Source organism: Balaenoptera physalus, assembly GCF_965194825.1.
Source record: "Balaenoptera physalus genome assembly, chromosome: 13".
NCBI lineage: Eukaryota > Metazoa > Chordata > Mammalia > Artiodactyla > Balaenopteridae > Balaenoptera > Balaenoptera physalus.
Genome location: NC_138892.1, coordinates 59,806,252 through 59,825,393, shown reverse-complemented (window position 1 = coordinate 59,825,393; position 19,142 = coordinate 59,806,252). Strand labels below are relative to the sequence as shown.

Below are 19,142 nucleotides of genomic sequence, written 5' to 3'. Positions count from 1 at the left end.
AGGGTCTCTTACCTCATCAGGATCAAGAACTGATGTTTCATATACCAATCCCTTCATGCCTCTCATGCCACCATACATCTAAAGAAAAGAAGAGGATGTCTGAATAATTCAGGCTGGAGCTTGTTAGTGCTTCATGGGATCTGGGAGAGGAAATTTATTCTCTGACTTGCAAGACTTCATTTGGGGGAAGATTTCTGAGGAGTTAACTTACTATAGAATGGAACTTTGAAAGGAAGACTGCTAACGCTGGAGATGAATTTTTTAAGTTGAGAAATCACTACCTTTAGTTAGTATTTTTGCCTCTGCTCCCTTTTCTTATTTTTTTTTTCTCCTGCCCATTCTTATCCCCTCAGTCCCACCAACCGAAGTAAACAGAATGGGATTGACTGTAGGGAAAGGAGGTGGAGACCAATGGCTAAACACTGTTGTGAAATTATCATCTGAGCTGCTTAGACTCTTAGGACTGAAGAAGAAACCATCTTAAAGCTGTTCTAGAAGGCCTGCTAGAGCTGTGGTTTAACTGGATGATCAGCACAGCATCAACTCAAAGACAGAGAGCCTTGGGCCCAAAAGCTAAGGGGTTGGGAAGAGGAATAAAAACTTCATTTATCCCTCCCATACATGAATTAGGTTAGCCTCAACTATTAAATTTATAGAAAAGAATAGTCTAATTTCTAACAAACTCCGTAAGCTTCAACATTTCCTTATATGGGACAGACTGCTTTGAACAATCAGTGAAGAGGATGGTACATTTGTTGAAGCATATTACAGAGCTACTTTTTGCAGGCAAAACGCTACAACCCTTACCATGTCCACAGTGATTTGGCCCACCACCGTCTTGCCATGTTGCTGCCTGAAGGTCTTAATTCTGGCCTGCTCCTTAGGTATCAGATCAGCCAATATGTCTTTCAAATTCTAAAAAGAGAAGTAGAGAGGCTAAGTGATGATCAAAATATTGATTAGATTTCTGCAAAGTAGGTATGTTAAGACTGATTTTTAGAATTTGGCTTTCTCTACCTGCCAGGGAAGTCTGGTCAACTTCTCTATACAGATGAGGGCAAAAGAATTAGGCAGAACAAGAAGGGAATGGGGAGTTGTTTAACGGGTACAGTTTCAATTCAGGAAGATGAAAGTTTTGGCCATGAATAGTGATGATGGTTGCCCAATAATGTGAATTACTTACTGCCATTAAATTATAAACTTAAGAATAGTCTAATTTCTAACCAACACCATAAGCTCCAACATTTCCTTGTATGGGACAGATAGTCACTGAAGAGAATGGTACTTTTTTTTTTTTTTTAATTTATTTATTTTTGCTGTGTTGGGTCTTCGTTTCTGTGCGAGGGCTTTCTCTAGTTGTGGCAAGTGGGGGCCTCCCTTCATCGCGGTGTGCGGGCCTCTCACTATCGCGGCCTCTCTTGCTGTGGAGCACATGCTCCAGACGCGCAGGCTCAGTAATCGTGGCTCACGGGCCCAGTTGCTCCGTGGCATGTGGGATCTTCCCAGCCCAGGGCTCGAACCCGTGTCCCCTGCATTGGCAGGCAGATTCTCAACCGCTGCGCCACCAGGGAAGCCCCAAGAGAATGGTACTTTTGTTGAAGTACATTACAGAGCTACTTTTCCCAGCCAAAACCCCACAGTCCTTATCATGTCCACAGTGCTTTAGCTATCTTAAAGTAGTAGTAGTGATAATAGTTGTAACAATAATAACAACTGGAAACCTCCAGGAGATACTCAGGATAATGATGAGAGGCTGGGTAGTAGCCCACCACCCCTCCCCATCCCAGGGTCAAGCTGCCTCAATGATTCTCAGTCCTCTTTTCCAAACCTTACCGTGGAAGAAGCACTGGCATGCCGGGCAGCAAGAACAAGACAGGATGCATTCTGCAAAGAAAACACAAAACCTTATGCAATCGTCCTCCCTCCTATGTATTAAAAAGGAGTTACAGTGACTCAACCTCTCTTCATTTTAGCCTCTAAGGACAGTTTGACATAAGAAAGCTATAAAAGGCCTTGAGCAACCTGGAAAGAGTTACCAGTCTGGAAGCAACAGCTTCATTAGCATTCCCTGAAGAGACTCTCCGATCACCTGGGTTCTACGGCTGGGCTTTGTTAGGCACAGAAAAAACTTCAGAGAGGCAGTTGTTAAAGTACCCAGTCCATCCCACTCTAGTCGACAATAGCTCTGAGAAAAGCAAATGAGGAAACTGATCAATTACTTAACCCAGCTGGTAAGGTTTCTTCAGCACCTAGTCTTTTGGCAACACGTCAACCTCTCCAGTCTAGGAGAGCCCACAGGTGGAAGCAGCCTTTTACAACACTACCTGATATGCTCCTGGAAAAAGCACAGAGAAAACAGAATATCTACAAAGTAACAACCAACAGACTGCTCAACAACAGCAATGGAAACTAGAAAACTGGTAAATTATCTTTAAAATATTGAGAGAAAATAATTACTAAGCTAGAGTTGTGTACCCAGGTGAGGAAGAATCTTAAAGGGGGTGAAATAAAGACATTTCAGGTAAACGAAAGCTGAGAGTTTATCACCTACACACCTGTACCAAAGGAATTTTTTTTAAAATTGAGGTATAGTTGATGTACTGTATTATATAAGTTTCAGGTATACAACATAGTGATTCACAATTTTTTTTTTAAAGATTTATTACTTATTTTATTTATTTTTGGCTGCACTGGGGTCTTAGATGCGGCACCCAGGATCTTCCATCGTGGCGTGAGAGCTCTTCATTGTGGTGCGCGGGCTTCTCCCTAGCTGTGGCCTGCGGGTTTTCTCTTCTCTAGTTGTGGCACACAGGCTCCAGGGCGCGTGGGCTCTGTAGTTTGAGGCACGTGGGCTCTAGTTGAGGTGCGCGAGCTCGGTAATTGTGGCATGTGGGCTTAGTTGCCCCACAGCATGTGGGATCTTAGTTCCCTGACCAGGGATCGAACCCGCGTCCCCTGCATTGGAGGTGGATTCTTTACCACTGACCACCAGGGAAGTCCCCTGATTCACAATTTTTAAAGGTTATATTCCATTTATAGTTTTTATACAATACTGGCTATATTTCCTGTGCTGTACAATATATCCTTATAGTTTATTTTATACGTAGTTTGGATCTCTTAATCCCCTACCCCATCTTTCCCCTCCCCACACTGTACCACTGTAGTTTATTCTCTATATCAGTGTCTTTTTCTTTTTTGTTATAGTCACTAGTTTTCTTTTTTAGATTCCACATATAAGCGATCAGTATCTATCTTTCTCTGACTTATTTCACTCACATAATATACTCCAAGTCCATCCATGTTGCTGCAAATGGCAAAATTTCACTCTTTTTTATGGCTGAGTAGTATTCCATTGTATATATACAACACAGCTTCTTTATCCATTCCTCTCTTGATGGACACTTAGGTTGCTTCCATATCTTGGCAATTGTAAATATAAACAGTGTAGCTAGACTATGTTTAGAGATAGATTTTTCCCCCCAAGAAAAACAACTTTCTATGAAGATTGCCGAGTTGCAACAGAAAGTTCAACACTGCCTTTGAAAAAGACAACCAGGGACTTCCCTGGTGGTCCAGAATCCACCTTCCAATGCAGGGGACACGGGTTTGATCCCTGGTTGGGGAACTAAGATCCCACATGCTGCAGGGCAACTAAGACTGCAGGCCACAACTAGAGCCTGCACACCACAACTACTGAGCCCGTGTACCACAACTAGAGAAGCATGCACACCATAATGAAGACCCAGCACAGCTAAATAAACAAACAAAAATAAAAATAATGCCTAACTTGTAGTGTTTAAAAAAAAAAGAAAAAGACAACCAGTTATACTACTACCAAGTTGTAAGGACTGAGGCAAGGAGGTTGACTTTTCTTCACAAGATTTTTTTTCTCTTTTTTATTTTTTGGCTGTGCGTGGCACATGGGATCTTAGTTCCCTGACCAGGCATCGAACCTGTGCCCCCTGCATTAGAGCACGGAGTCTTAAGCACTGGACCACCAGGGAAGTCCCCACAGGATTATTTTGAAGATAAAATGAGATTGTCAAAATAAGCCCCAGTGTCCTCATCAATTAAATGGTGCTGATACCTACCACATATGTCACAGGGTTGCCTTGTGATGATTAAATTACAATGGATGTGGAAGCACCATGCAAACTAAAGATTACACACACACACACACACACACAAACTGTGGAGAAAGTCTACACCTCTCCTCCTTTCACCAAAAGGTCAGAGACACCTTTTCTATTAACTACAGTCATCTCTCAGTATTCAAGGGGGGATTGGTTCCAGGACCCCCTACCCCCAACACATAACCAAAATCCGAGGAAGCTCAAGTTCCTTATATAAAATGTTGTAGTATTTGCATATAACCTAAGCACATCCTTCCGTATACTTCTTTGCTGCACACAGGCTTTCTCTAGTGGCGGGTGAGTGGGGGCTACTCTTCATTGCAATGCGCAGGCTTCTAATTGTGGTGGCTTCTCTTGTTGCAGAGCAGGGCTCTAGGCGCACGGGCTTCAGTAGTTGTGGCTTGTGGGCTCTAGAGCGCAGGCTCAGTAGTGGCGCACGGGCTTAGCTGCTCCGCAGCATGTGGGATCCTCCCAGACCAGGGATCGAACCCGTGTCCCTCTCACTGGCAGGCGGATTCTTTTTTTTTTTAAACATCTTTATTGGAATATAATTGCTTTACAATGGCATGTTAGTTTCTGCTTTATAACAAAGTGAGTCAGCTATACATATACACATATCCCCGTATCTCCTCCCTCTTGCGTCTCCCTCCCACCCTCCCTATCCCACCCCTCTAGGTGGTCACAAAGCACTGAGCTGATCTCCCTGTGGCTGCTTCCCACTAGCTATTTTACATCTGGTAGTATATATAAGTCCATGTCACTCTCTCACTTCGTCCGAGCTTACCCCTCCCCCTCCCCATGTCCTCAAGTCCATTCTCTACATCAGCGTCTTTATTCCTGTCCTGCCCCTAGGTTCTTCAGAACCATTTTTTCTTTTTTCTTTTTTTAGATTCCATATATATGTGTTAGCATACAGGATTTGTTTTTCTCTTTCTGACTTACCCCACTCTGTATGACAGACTCTAGGTCCATCCACCTCACTACAAATAACAATTTCGTTTCTTTTTATGGCTGAGTAATATTCCATTGTATATATGTGCCTCATCTTCTTTATCCATTTATCTGTCGATGGACACTTAGGTTGCTCCCATGTCCTGGCTATTGTAAATGGAGCTGCAATGAACCTTGTAGTACATGACTCTTTTTTTTAAATTTTTTTTTTAATCAGTCATCAATTTTATACACATCAGTGTATACATGTCAATCCCAATCGCCCAATTCAGCACACCACCATCCCCACCCCACCGCGGTTTTCCCCTCTTGGTGTCCATACGTTTGTTCTCTACATCTGTGTCTCAACTTCTGCCCTGCAAACCGGTTCATCTGTACCATTTTTCTAGGTTCCACGTACATGCGTTAATATACGATATTTGTTTTTCTCTTTCTGACTTACTTCACTCTGTATGACAGTCTCTAGATCCATCCACGTCTCAACAAATGACTCAATTTCGTTCCTTTTTATGGCTGAGTAATATTCCATTGTATATATGTACCACATCTTCTTTATCCATTCGTCTGTCGATGGGCATTTAGGTTGCTTCCATGAGCTGGCTACTGTAAATAGTGCTGCAATGAACATTGGGGTGCATGTGTCTTTTTGAATTATGGTTTTCTCAGGGTATATGCCCAGTAGTGGGATTGCTGGGTTGTATGGTAGTTCTGTTTTTAGTATTTTAAGGAACCTCCATACTGTTCTCCATAGTGGCAGTATCAATTTACATTCCCACCAACAGTGCAAGAGGGTTCCCTTTTCTCCACACCCTCTCCACCATTTATTGTTTGTAGATTTTTTGATGATGACCATTCTGACTGGTGTGAGGTAATACCTCACTGTAGTTTTGATTTGCATTTCTCTAATGATTAGTGAGGTTGAGCATCCTTCCATGTGTTTGTTGGCAATCTGTGTATCTTCTTTGGAGAAATGTCTATTTAGGTCTTCTGCCCATTTTTGGATTGGGCTGTTTGTTGTTTTGATATTGAACTGCACGAGCTGCTTGTAAATTCTGGAGATTAATCCTTTGTCAGTTGCTTCATTTGCAAATATTTTCTCCCATTCTGAGGGTTGTCTTTTCATCTTGTTTATGGTTTCCTTTGCTGTGCAAAAGCTTTGAAGTTTCATTAGGTCCCATTTGTTTATTTTTGTTTTTATTTCCATTTCTCTAGGAGGTGGGTCAAAAAGGATCTTGCTGTGATTTATGTCATAGAGTGTTCTGCCTATGTTTTCCTCTAAGAGTTTTATAGTGTCTAGCCTTACATTTAGGTCTTTAATCCATTTTGAGTTTTTTGTTGGGTATGGTGTTAGGGAGTATTCTAATTTCATTCTTTTACATGTAGCTATCCAGTTTTCCCAGCACCACTTATTGAAGAGGCTGTCTTTTCTCCATGGTATATTCTTGTGGCAGGCGTTTTCTTAACCACTGCACCACCAGGGAAGTCCCCTTCCATATACTTTACTTTTTTTTTCTTTTTTTAAAAATTTATTTATTTATTTTTTATTTTTGGCTGCGTTGGGTCTTCCTTGCTGCGTGCGTGCTTTCCCTAGTTGCGGCAAGCAGGGGCTACTCTTTGTTGCGGTGCATGGGCTTCTCATTGTGGTGGCTTCTCTTGTTGCGGAGCATGGGCTCTAGGCATGCGGGCTTCAGTAGTTGTGGCTCACAGGCTCTAGAGTGCAGGCTCAGTAGTTGTGGCACACGGGCTTCATTGCTCCGGGGCATGTGGGATCTTCCCAGACCAGGGCTTGAACCTGTGTCCCCTGCATTGGCAGGCGGATTCTTAACCACTGAGCCACCAGGGAAGCCCCCTTCCATATACTTTAAATCATCTCTAAATTACTTAAAATACCTAATGCACTATAAATGCTATATAGTTGTAAATACAAAGTAAATGTTATGCAAATCGTTGTCAGCACGTGGCAAATTCAAGTTTTACTTTTTGGAACTTTCTGGAATTTTTAATTAATTTATTTAATTTATTTATTTTTGACTGCATTGGGTCTCTGTTGCTGCGTGCAGGCTTTCCCTAGTTGTGGCGAGCGGGGGCTACTCTTTGTTGCGGCGCGCGGGCTTCTCATTGCAGTGGCTTCTCTTGTTGCGGAGCACAGGCTCTAGGAATGTGGGCTTCAGTAGTTGTGGCACGTGGGCTCAGTAGTTGTGGCTCGCGGGTTCTAGAGCGCAGGCTCAGTAGTTGTGGTGCACAGGCTTAGTTGCTCCACGGCATGTGTGATCTTCCCGGACCAGGGCTCGAACCCGTGTCCCCTGCATTGGCAGGTGGATTCTTAACCACTGCGCCACCAGGGAAACCCCACTGGAATTTTTTTAAAAAGTATTTTTGATCCACAGTTGGTTGTACCCACAGACACAGACCCTGTGGATGCAGAACCCACAGATGCAGAACCCACAAAGAGCCGACTGTATTGCATTGCTGTCTGGTCGTGCTGAAAATCATTTGAACTAGTGCTACTGTATAAATTCCAAAACACTACATGCCTAAGGTGAGAGTTAGTAGAGCCTGAGGCTTTTTAGAAGTTAGTACCCCTCTTTCTGTTGGGGCAGGAGGGAGAAATGAAAAGGGAAGAGACCCTTCAGAAAATGTTATTTTAAAAAGAATCAATCCAAAGCTAAATTCAGAGAGCAGAAGACAAGCTAATATGGCCCTAAAACAAAGGGGGAACACCTCAACTTGTTAACCAGGGCTGCCTGCAACTCCTTTCATTAACTTCCTAAAGAATCCCCTCTAGCTCACTGAGGACCATTTGGGCAGAAAGCACGCAGCACAAACAGCCCTTTAGCCTGTTCATCTTACACAGGGCGCATGGGAGCTGGACGCAGCACTCAAGAAATAACGTTCCTGGGGACTTCCCTGGTGGTCCAGTGGCTAAGACTCTGCACTCCCAATGCAGGGGGCCTGGGTTCAATCCCTGGTCAGGGAACTAGATCCCATATGCCGCAACTAAAGAGTCTGCATGCCACAACTAAAGACCCCACATGCCTCAACAAAGATCCTGCGTGCTGCAACGAAGATCCGAGGCAGCCAAATAAATTAATTAATTAAAAAAAAAAAAGAAAGAAAGAACTTTGCTTTTTCTTACTAGTCACCAAAAAGTGAACAAGGGAAAACCTGTGAATAAGTTCAAACTATTGTTCTACAGTGCTAACCATGTTCAAGCTATTCCATGCTCCATGGTCCCACAGATTCCCTATAATAGAGGCCCCAACTCCCAGAGACCACATCAGCACTCAACAGACCTTTTAATTGTGGGTAGTTGGTTGTTGTGGTTCTGTTTTGTTTTTAAAGAGGCTATAGGGCACATACCATCATAGAGAAAAAAGAAGTTGAAATCTTTCCATAATGATAATTTTTCCACTTCTAAACCATGCTGAAGTTTCTGTAATGGCTGGCTGCTTCATTGGCAAGAGGAAGGATTATAAGAAGAATAGTTTAAAGTTAAATCTTAGGCAAAAGAAAAAAATCTATCCAAGCTCAGCAGACAGAATGAGAGCCAGACAAAAAGTTTTTTCCCCTTGTGAGAGAGAACTACTAGAATCAATAAGCTTCCCTCTCCTTTTACTTCATTTAAGGTAAAAAAAAGAAAAAAAGAAAAGGGTGGAAGGTCACCTAACAAGGCTGTTAGAATGAAACATCATTTAAAGGCGTCAGATAGGTCATGACTGCTGCTTAGTTATATAGTCCATTCTCAGATCTGTTTATATGAATGCTACTTTAAAGGAATGGTTAGGGAAGAGGAACTTGCAACTAAACTATCACCCCACTTCCACCACCAGCAAAGTCTTAATTTCCTTTGTATAGAGTGTCTTTGCTATTTAATGAGGCAACTCAAAAGTAACTTAAGGAGAGCTGATCTCAACTGTCCCTAACCTCCATCAGCAACACTTCTTAGCCAGATCTCCAATTTGCAAAGCAGTGCTAGTGTGTGGAGAGCGTGGCTATGTAGCTATAGAATAAAGCTAGTATATTCTGTTCCTACACTTCTGGCTGTGTGACCCTAGCTAAGTCATTTAATCTTTCTGTGCTTCAATTTCCTTATCTGTAAAATGAGAACAATCTACCCAAAAAGAATTCAGAGTAATGACAGTAAAGATGATCCAAGATCTTGGAAAAAGAATAGAGGCACAGATCTAGAAGATACAAGAAATGTTTAACAAAGACCTAGAAGAACTAAAGAACAAACAGAGATAAACAATACAATAACTGAAACAAAAAATGCACTAGAAGGAATCAGTAGCAGAATAAGTGAGACAGAAGAACGGATAAGCAAGCTAGAAGACAAAATGGTGGAAATCACTGCCGCAGAACAGAATAAAGAAAAAAGAATGGAAAGAAATGAAGACAGTCTAGGAGACCTCTGGGACAACGTTAAACGCACCAACATTCGCATTATACGGGTCCCAGAAGGGGGGGGAGAGAGAGAGAGAGAGAGAGAGAAAGGACCTGAGAAAATATTTGTAAAATGGGAACAATAATAGTACCTACCTCAAAGCATTGCTATGAGAATTAATTAGGTCAATATTTACTTAAAACCATGCCTGACACACAGCAAGTGCTCTGTATTTGTTATATAATAAATGTAGAAAATCAAATAGAATGGCCACTTTCTAGCACCCTTCAATGTCAAATTTAGTCATATTTTAGCTCACACTGCAGCCTAGGGAAAAAACTAAAGAAATATGAAGGATTTTAAAAGCAGCAATTCATTGATATGACCGCCCAAAAGGCTAGAATAGGAAAAATTCAAGTTAGGACAACTTTATCTAATGATGTAGAAGACAGAGCACAAAGCACATGCCTTGGAATTAGGAAAGGAAATTTGGGTTCTAGTCGCAGCTGCATTACTAAATAACTGAGACATCCAAAGCAAACAACTAACTACTGTTTCCCTTTCCCTCTCCACATTTAGGAGAACACTCAAGCTACTTAGCTCAAAGTCTGATTCTAAGGCTCCAACAAGGACACATATGTAAAGGTACTCAAAAGCCTTGCTATTTAAAATATGACTGCCTAGCCAGCAATATAAGCATTACCTGGAGCTTGTCAGACATGCAGAATCTTGGGCCCCAGACCTATTGAATCCAAATCTCCAGTTTAACAAACTCACTAAGTGATTCCTATGAACAATAAAGTTTAAGAAACATCCATGGTTTAAAGCATTAAGCAAGGAAGCAGAAGGGCAGAATATAAAGAGCCTGGGATATGGTGTTATCAAGGGTCAAGTCCTAAATCCAGGTTCTGCCACTATCCTGCTGTGCTACCATGGCTGTATGACCTAACTTCTAGTTTCAATTTTCACACCTCTAAACTGGTAAAAACAAAGCCAACTGCGGGGTAGACAAGTGGACTATATGAAATTATTTGCATGAAGGCAACTAGAACAGTGCCTTCTGTATAGCTGAGATCAATAGATATTTGTTTCTGAGAAATGTGTTGGCCTATTACCTACCAACTCGTGTCACAACTCTCTCATGGAGTTGGATCCCAGGAAAGAGGCAGTCAAGCCTGAGGAAGGGGTGAATGGATAATTCCCTCTAGCTGTAGAACAGGAAATAAAGCCCCAATTTCCTAAGGGCCTCCTGACCAAGAGAAGAGTCTCAAGGAGAGGAAACAAATTTAACTAACCATAATCCCCACCAACAAGCAAATCTAGACAGATGTTAGAGGACTGTCATACCCTAGGCTACATACCTCATTTCATCTACTCCTGGCTGCCAAGGAAAGCTGCTAAATGGCTTTGTATAGTACATCCAGGCTATACTCACAGATGCAACAGGCAGATTACAAATCTCTGAGTCATCCCTGAACTTTCACCTCCCAGCTCCTCCCCCAGTTCTGGAGGTGTGGCAACGGGGCTTTTGGCTTCTGGTTGTATGCCACGTGTAAAGTCATCCTACTGGAACAGCACCTGTCAGGTGAATCAGGGAGTCACCTCACTCAATAGGTCAGCTCCATCATGGGGAGAGATGGAGAGAGCTACTTCCAAAGATAAGGGCCTGGCTCGCAATGCCTGACAGCCAGGATTCTCTATAGGATGGGGGTATCGCAATCACTAAAAGGATTTTCAAACCTCATATGCTGCCACCCCTTGCAATAACTCTTTTAGTGAGCTGGCTATTATTGATAGAAATGGGCTGTAGCTCTCAAAAGTGCTATGCTACGATGTAAAAATATAATTAAAGGAACCTCTATCTTAAAGGGCCAAGGGAGGAAAAGGACAAATAATACATGTAGGAAATTCTGCCAAAGACTTGCTTATAATACTTAGGGTATTTCTGGAATAGAGTATTGGCGAAATGACTTAACAAAAATCAATTAAAACTACTCCCTTCTCGGGACTTCCCTAGTGGTCCAGTGGTTAAGAATCTGCCTTCCAATGCAGGGGACACGGGTTCAATCCCTGGTCGGGGAACTAAGATCCCACATGCCACAGGGCAACTAAACCCATGTGCTGCAACTACTGAGCCTGTGCACTCTGGAGCCCGCGCACCCCAACTAGAGAGCCAAACTAGAGAGAAGCCTGCGCACTGCAACTACTGAGCCCACGTACTGTGGAGCCCGTAGAGAAGCCCAAGCGCTGCAAGGAAGACCCGGCGCAGCCAAAAAAAAAAACAAAACAAAACAACTACTCCCTTCTCCCCCAAATTCTGGGAACAGTAGAATACCATTTGGATAAGCACTTACTCAATAATGTGGTTATTTCTCTCTTATTCCTCTTAGCCTATAATCATCATCGATCCACATCTAGGACCCTTACTCTACATGGGAAAAGCCAAGTTTCCTTTGATTCCCTATCCTAGGCACATTCAGATCATATCCTGCCACATATCCAGGAGCTCCAACAACAAACTTGTGAGATTACAGACTACTGTGTATAAAATTAATAGGCTACAAGGATATATTGTACAGCACAGGGAATATGGCCAATACATTATAATAGCTATAAATGGAGTATAATCTAAAAAATGTTGAATCACTATGTTGTTTACCTGAAACGAACATAATATTGTAAATCAACTATACCTCAATTTAAAAATTAATTTAAAAAAAACTTGTGAGAGATGCTCCTGATTTTATTAGAGCCTTGTCCTTCATCAACAAAAGATCAGAGCTTGCCAAGCCAGCAGAACTGGCTTAGTTGATGAAGCAAATATAATTCACTAATAACTGTAGGAAAAATCTTGTGCTGTAAAGGCTTCCAATGCAGAAGAAACAACTTGCATTAAGTGAAAAAGAACACACATAGGACAAAGGCTCCTCTCTCCCCAGAACCAGGTCAGAGAACTAAAGCCATCTAACATCTGTGTTTCACAATGGTGATACTGGAAGTCTGCCTGCACTACTTGGTCAGGCCACTTAATAGCCTGAGCAACCTTCAGATTTCGTACTGTGATGCCCTTCATACTCAGGAGAGTTTCCTTAATAATTCTGCCGAACTCTCATTGTCTAACAGACCCTTCGCTAAAGGTTCGCTGATTATTCAGTGAAGAAGACTGGAAAGGACACCAATTCAGACTCAGAAAAGAATCGAGTCTTAATTTTCCTTTCAGAGAAATTCTTACTGTTCTTTAACAAATAGTTGCTGAACATCTACTTATTATGTGCACACTAAGCGTACACTACTAAATAAAGTATATAGGATCTGTCACTGTACTACTTTTTCAGGAACTAGAAACTGTTCCCTCACTTCTACTAGTTCTTACAATGCTTTGTTTCAGGGATTTACAAGAAACTTTTCCTAAGGCATTTGAAAAAAAGGCCTAGGAAGACAAATCCAGAGAAATAGTCTAAATCAGACTATTTCTTAGAATAGTTACTTCTGAAGTCATTTAAAAATAATCACTAAAAAAAAAAAAGCCAAAACACTCAAAGCTTCATATATACATTAAACACAGTTGGTGGCTTTACTGGCCCAACAGGAGGGGATCACCAAGCAGTCAAGTGAGACACTTGAAAAAATACCAGTTACCAGATCCATCCCACCTTTGCTGAATCAGAATCTGAAGGTAGGATTCATGAATGTGCAATGTGAAGAAGCACCTCAGGTGATGACGCCCACTGTGAACTTACTTACGGAGCTTTTTATTTTTTATTTATTTTTTATTTTTTTATTTTTTTTAAAACTGATTTTTTCCCCCATGAATTTATTTATTTATTTATGGCTGCGTTGGGTCTTCGTTGCTGCGTGTGGGCTTTCTGTAGTTGCTGCAAGCGGGGGATATTCTTCGTTGCGGTGCACAAGCTTCCCATTGTGGTGACTTCTCTTGTTGCAGAGCACAGGCTCTAGGCATGCGGGCTTCAGCAGTTATGGCTCACGGGCTTAGTTGCTCCGCGGCATGTGGGATCTTCCCGGACCAGGGCTCGAACCCGTGTCCCCTGCATTGGCAGGCGGATTCTTAACCACCGCGCCACCAGGGAAGTCCGGAGCTTTTTAAATGATAACATGTTAAGGACTTCCCTGGGGCACAGTGGTTAAGAATCCGCCTGCCAATGCAGGGGACACGGGTTCGAGCCCTGGTCCGGGAAGATCCCACATGTTGCGGAGCAACTCAGCTGGCGTGCCGCAACTACTGAAGCCCGCATACCTAGAGGCCATGCTCTGCAACAAGAGAAGCCGCTGCAATGAGAAGCCCGCGCACCACAACAAAGAGTAGCCCCCTCCTGCCGCAACTAGAGAAAGCCTGCGCGCAGCAACGAAGACCCAATGCAGCCAAAAATAAATAAATAAAATTAATTTTTAAAAAATGGTAACATGTTAAAAGAAATATAGGAATTTAGGCAAGTTGAGGGAGAACTGAAAGACAGTCAGATCCTAAGAGCCATTGCTAAAGCTGCCTCACTACTGTTTTTAATTTCACTCAAACCCTATTCAACTCTATCACATAGGGCACTGAAAAGAGGGCAGAAGGAATTACTCTGTGGCTTTAGGGAGACCCACCAAGTCTGATTTCCTGCCTTCTGCCCACTTGGACTCTAAGAACTAGGAATGCCAGCCTTCCCTTCTCTGATTATCCACTTCACCACGGCTCACCTCAATGCCTCCCCACACCCATGCATTCACCTGCTACCAATCTAAAGACCACTAGGAAGAACAAATGCAATCATACCACCATTAGCACATGATGAGGATTTATTCTCCATTTTTCATCTTTGGTCCATCTAGTAAGCGTCAAGGAATTGCCATTACTTTGGGTAGGCTGATAATCAAAATGAAGGCAAAGAGATTTGAGTGCTTGCCCTTAAAAGTTTGGGGCTTTAAGCCTAACTAACATTTCACAGGACAAAACTCACTCAGTTTTGTAGAGCCCAACTTCAGACTAGGATTTATAGGAGAGATGTGCAGTGGTGTACGTCTGCTGTAGAGGAATCACGGGTATTAAGAGTCTTGAGAAAGTCTAGAAATAATCTAGAAACACTTCTGGATTGATTTACGCAAAGTTATCAAACATCCTAGCTTGGAGGAGCAATTCTCAATGATACAAGAAGCAACTAGGGTTGGTTAAGTCACTTTGGCATGAAGAATCCAAAAGTTAATTGGTGGCCCTACTCTAATTCCCAACCCAGATCACCTATGAAAAGACAGTATTTACAGCACAAAGCTAAGGCACCCACAGCTAATACTAAAGCCACTGCTTAGTAGAAATTCATTCAGGTAAACAAGAAGTCAAAATAATCTCAAGGCTCTGAATGAGGTGGTCTCTCCAACTCAGGTGTTCATTAAATTACCTGACAGTGGGTAGGGTGGAACAACAGAACAATGACTAGTATTTGTGTCTCTTAGCAAGGTTAAAAAAATTTCTCAGAAAAGTGAACTACACCTGACCTTGAGAATCACAGTAGCAGGCTAGAAGACTATTTTTGCCTTCTAAAGCCTACCTTAATAGCAGAAGTAAAATTGAGTACCATTAAACTGCAGGCTAATCTGGAAAGCTCAGGCAGGTGCTAGCAATGCTGACAAACTGAAAGGCTTCTTGGTATCCTAGCTGTAACTGCTTAGATCTCATAAAGTTTCTACTCCTCAGTCTGTTGGGCTTTGTTAGTTTTAAGGGCCGAAAGCCTTCTAATGGCTTCCAATATACAGGTTTTTGGGATCCTCAGGTCCGTCTCTAACAGGAAAGTAAACAAAACAGTAATGATCACTACAGTTAGGTAGCCCTGTCAACCTAAAAGCTTTCTGAGTTTCCTCAGAGGTTTAAGAGGCAAAATAAATTCGAATGTAAATTCTAAAGGCTTTTTCAAACTGTAGGGTTAGATTACCTGGTCTGGGTTAGCAGCTCTGGAATGAGCTAATTATAGTGTCCCCTATTCTGCCAAAACACTATCTAGAACTTGCTTCATTTCCCAGGAGGCTTCCTTACCCTGTTCCCTGGCAGCGGAAGAAACTACCGTCAAGTAAGACAAGTATCTCCCAAATGATCAGCCTCCACCTTGCTGCTGAGTACCTGGAAGAACCTGTAAATCCTACATGCTTCACCTCATCACCAACCATGCAAGATAACACAGTAAGCCAAAACAATTGTAAGGTTTCCCTTCCTCCCCTCAGGTGCTGGCAACTTTAATCTGTCTGCAGAAGAGAAAGTATAAGTTCTTTGCAGCAGTCAAGGTCACCTGTGGGACTGTCCCTGCTTGGATTAGAAGGCTGGGACTCCCTCAGCACACCAGTTTCTCTGTTTAAAGAGCCAAGTTGCCCAGAGACAAAAGTAATTTTGGCAATATGAAATTGAAAGCACAATTACCTGCAACAATATTCCTGATTCCAACGGCAACAAAAGTCAAGTAAGGGGCCCCAAAGAATAAGAGGAATCTCTCCTGGGTAGAGCAGACTTAAGAGCAACAGCAAAACCTGAGTGAGCAAGTAGTAGGACCGGTCATGTAACCTTGGAATTACTATTTCCTGCCCAATATCTTCACTTATCAGCCTGCAGTTTTGGGGGAAAAACCTTTCTGGTTCTTTCTCCAATCATATGTGATAATCATGCAGAAGATTTCACACAAGCGCTCCACCGCACCCAAGCTCCTCCTATATAAAGAGTAAGTGCAAGAGTCCCAAGGACAAAGAGGACCCGAGTCGCATTCCTCTAGCAGGAACTGCTATGCTTGGTCACTAAAGGCTTAAATAACTGGGTTGGAGAAATGGAAGCAGGCAGTTCAGAAACTGACAAGGCCCCCTCTACAAAGCGGAAGCCGAAATTAGCCAAGGCTCCAGCTCTGGCCCAGGGGTAGAGTGAGCACACCTGCTCACCCCTGCCACTTCTCTTATCCCGCCCCTTCCTCCAAACAGGCTCTTTCCCTAACTCCAACGGAACACAACACCTATGTTCTCCACTCCTTCTTTTTCCAAGGCCAAGCATCCCCGCCTCTTCCACCCCAGACAGGCAGGGTGACAGCTGGGTCCGGCCTCCCCACCGGCCCAAGACCGCAGGCCGGGGCGTGCAGAGCTCAACTCACCCCCAGGGGCCGCGAGGCCAGCGAAGCACATGACCCTGTGAGCGCCACGCAGGGCTGGCGGCCAGCCAAGCGCAGGGCCCCTTTAAGATGCGCTGGGGTGCGACTGGGTAGGGGAGGGAGACCCCGGCGCTAGAGGGCCTGCAGTCGCCTCAGCCCCACCCTGGGACGGCGCGCTCTCTCCTAGTTGCTCACCTTAGCTCCGAAGAGCCGGGCGGCCGCAGTGAGTAAAGCCATGGTGGGCGAACTCGGGGATCTGGCGGGGAGGGAAGGAGGGAAGAGAACTGCGGTAGGAACGGGAGCCGCCGCCGCCGCTGCACCAGAGGCCGCGCCGACGAGGGGAACAAGGTTGAAAGGAGGCAGCTGAGGGAAAGGGTAAACGAGCCGGCGGCGGCGCCCAGCCCGAGGTCCTCAGTGAGGCCCCGCCTACCGCCCGGAACCCGCTCCCGCACCCTCTCAAGGGATTCGCCCCGGGCTCAGCCATTGGCTCAGTATGCATGGGGGGCGGGTCCTAAGCCGTTGACAGCAGTTGTGGCTGGGGGGATTGGACCGTCCGGGATAAGCTAATTAACGGTGGATGGGCGGGGGGAAGCGTGTAGGTGGTTAAGTATGTGCCTGAGAACTCAGTTGACTTAGGCTTTTCCCCTTATCCTTAACACCTTTGGGGTTAATTGTGAGGTGGCTATTAGAGAAAAAGCCCCAAGGACTTCGACCTTTGAAGGTCCTCGGAAGCCAACCCCTTAATACACTATCACGACAACTGATCCTAATCCCTTGGTGTGCTTTCTTGAACAACGTCTTTGGTCAACGACTTAATGGCCATAGAGGTGACATCATGTGGACACAGGCTATGATGCCAGACTTAGCTACTTGGTGGAAATCATTTGAGGTGAGCCATGGTATTATAGATACCAACAGACCCAGAATGTGGAGAAGGAAAGCAAAGGCAGGAGCCTGAATATCCAGTGGTCTTTGCCAGCTGTCAGTTCTGTGACTAATGCAAGGAAACCCGTCTTACAAACGCCCCCTTAATATGAAGCTTTCCAGCGCAGTCCAGAGCCTCTGCGTCCTGGGTATTAGTCTCACTGCCACTCCAATCACATAGCCCCACACAAACAGTCCACCCCACATCTAGCCAAAAGATCAGGAGCTGCAGACCAACCCCTCATCCAAAATCACCTCCCTTTTTGTCACATCACTCCCGTCACTCCCATAGGGCCTCTGAACCTTTATACCTGCTTGGCTATCTTCTATACACTCTTATCCTCTGCTCCCCAGAGACCATTAAATGAACCATGGCACTGAAGTGATCTTCTACATCATTCTTGACTCATTCTTTTGGGTAGACAAGAACTTAGGACCTTTCTACCTTCCTAAGATATCATTGTCATTGACCCAAGGGCAGAGAGGAATGACCCAAGGCCCAAGTGGACAGCCCTTTTACCTCCTCACATATAAGTAACAAAGTTCAAAGGTCTCAGTACCATCTAAGCCAGGTTTAGATAGATCCTGTTTATAAAGAACCTAGTTTATAGCTTGGACTTGGAAAAAGAGAAAGAAAAATGCCATTTTCTCTTCCCAGGTTTCCTTATACTCAGCTTTACACCTACCAACCAATGCTTCTCTGGCTTGGGGATCAGATGGGTAGATCTTAGGAAAGAACTTCATAAAGAGAAGCCAAGCAGTGCCCCAGGGGAGCACTGACCTCAGCTATCTCCTCGGTGACTTCAAAGCTCCACTGATCAATATTTGCTCCCAATTTAGCATCTCACAGAGGATTTCCTCCTAACCCTAGAATAGTCTGACCTGGTTTCTTCTCTCTGGTTAATTATCCACAGAGACTAGCCCGCAGGCCAGAGGACTGAGCTCCAGTGCCCCAAGTGGCAGGAGGCATTCTCAGGGTGAGGCTACCAAAGGGATAATTACGGAGTGGCCTTAAGGGTAACCTATTTTGGAGCTTTAGTGATTGGAGGAAGGGTGGGGAACAATAATGCTCACAGTGTCCTGGAGCCTAGTGTCATGAGGACTTTATGGACTTATTTTGAAGTTGTTCAGTCCTGACATCCACTGCTATAAGGCCAATGGGAAAGCCCAGGACTCAAAGGGACTAAATGGTATCTCCCAGGAGCTGGCTTAGAGCCTTTCTCTGAACATGGTTGGGACCTGGGGAGGTGGGAAGAAAGTTAAGGGAGAAGGATTAGGATGAATAAAGGAGCCAAGCGAACTCTAGGTCCAAATACAACTAAGTGCCTGAGAACTGGAGGGGACAAGGGAGAGAAGGCTGAGCATCGAGGTCATCTTGACCTTTGGAATGACCTCTTTAAAATGGACAGAGGCAATGGTGCCCCCTGGTGGCCAAGGATAAGTGGGAGAATGCAGATGGAACTTAAACTCATATCCGTAAACCAAACTCCTTTTTTTAATGGGTAGCAGCTAAAATTTATTGAGTACTTCCTATTTCCAGAAACTATCTAAATGTGGTACATGCATTACCTTAATTAATCCTCACAACTCTAAGGGATGTAGGTAATAGTAGTAGCTTTACAGAGGAGGAAACCA

The 19,142-nt window shown here is 43.8% G+C and overlaps 1 protein-coding gene and 1 long non-coding RNA gene across 2 annotated transcripts in view; both read right to left on the bottom strand.

Moving 5' to 3' along the window:
- Positions 1 to 17,004, bottom strand: part of CS (citrate synthase) — a 28,113-nt gene extending 11,109 nt beyond the window's left edge. Inside the window, exons 1-4 of the mRNA XM_082421822.1 lie at positions 16,779 to 17,004; positions 1,834 to 1,884; positions 808 to 915; positions 13 to 78 (exon numbers count right to left, since the gene is read on the bottom strand). Coding sequence (XP_082277948.1) covers positions 13 to 78; positions 808 to 915; positions 1,834 to 1,884; positions 16,779 to 16,820 — 267 coding nt within the window. The 5' untranslated portion in view covers positions 16,821 to 17,004. The remainder of the gene's footprint in view (positions 1 to 12; positions 79 to 807; positions 916 to 1,833; positions 1,885 to 16,778) is intronic.
- On the bottom strand, positions 5,275 to 16,760 carry LOC309641672. Its single transcript, XR_014252730.1, has 2 exons — positions 16,452 to 16,760; positions 5,275 to 15,981 (listed from the first exon to the last, which is right to left on the bottom strand). It is a non-coding gene; the product is annotated as an uncharacterized lncRNA (long non-coding RNA).
- Positions 17,005 to 19,142: the final 2,138 nt, after the last annotated feature.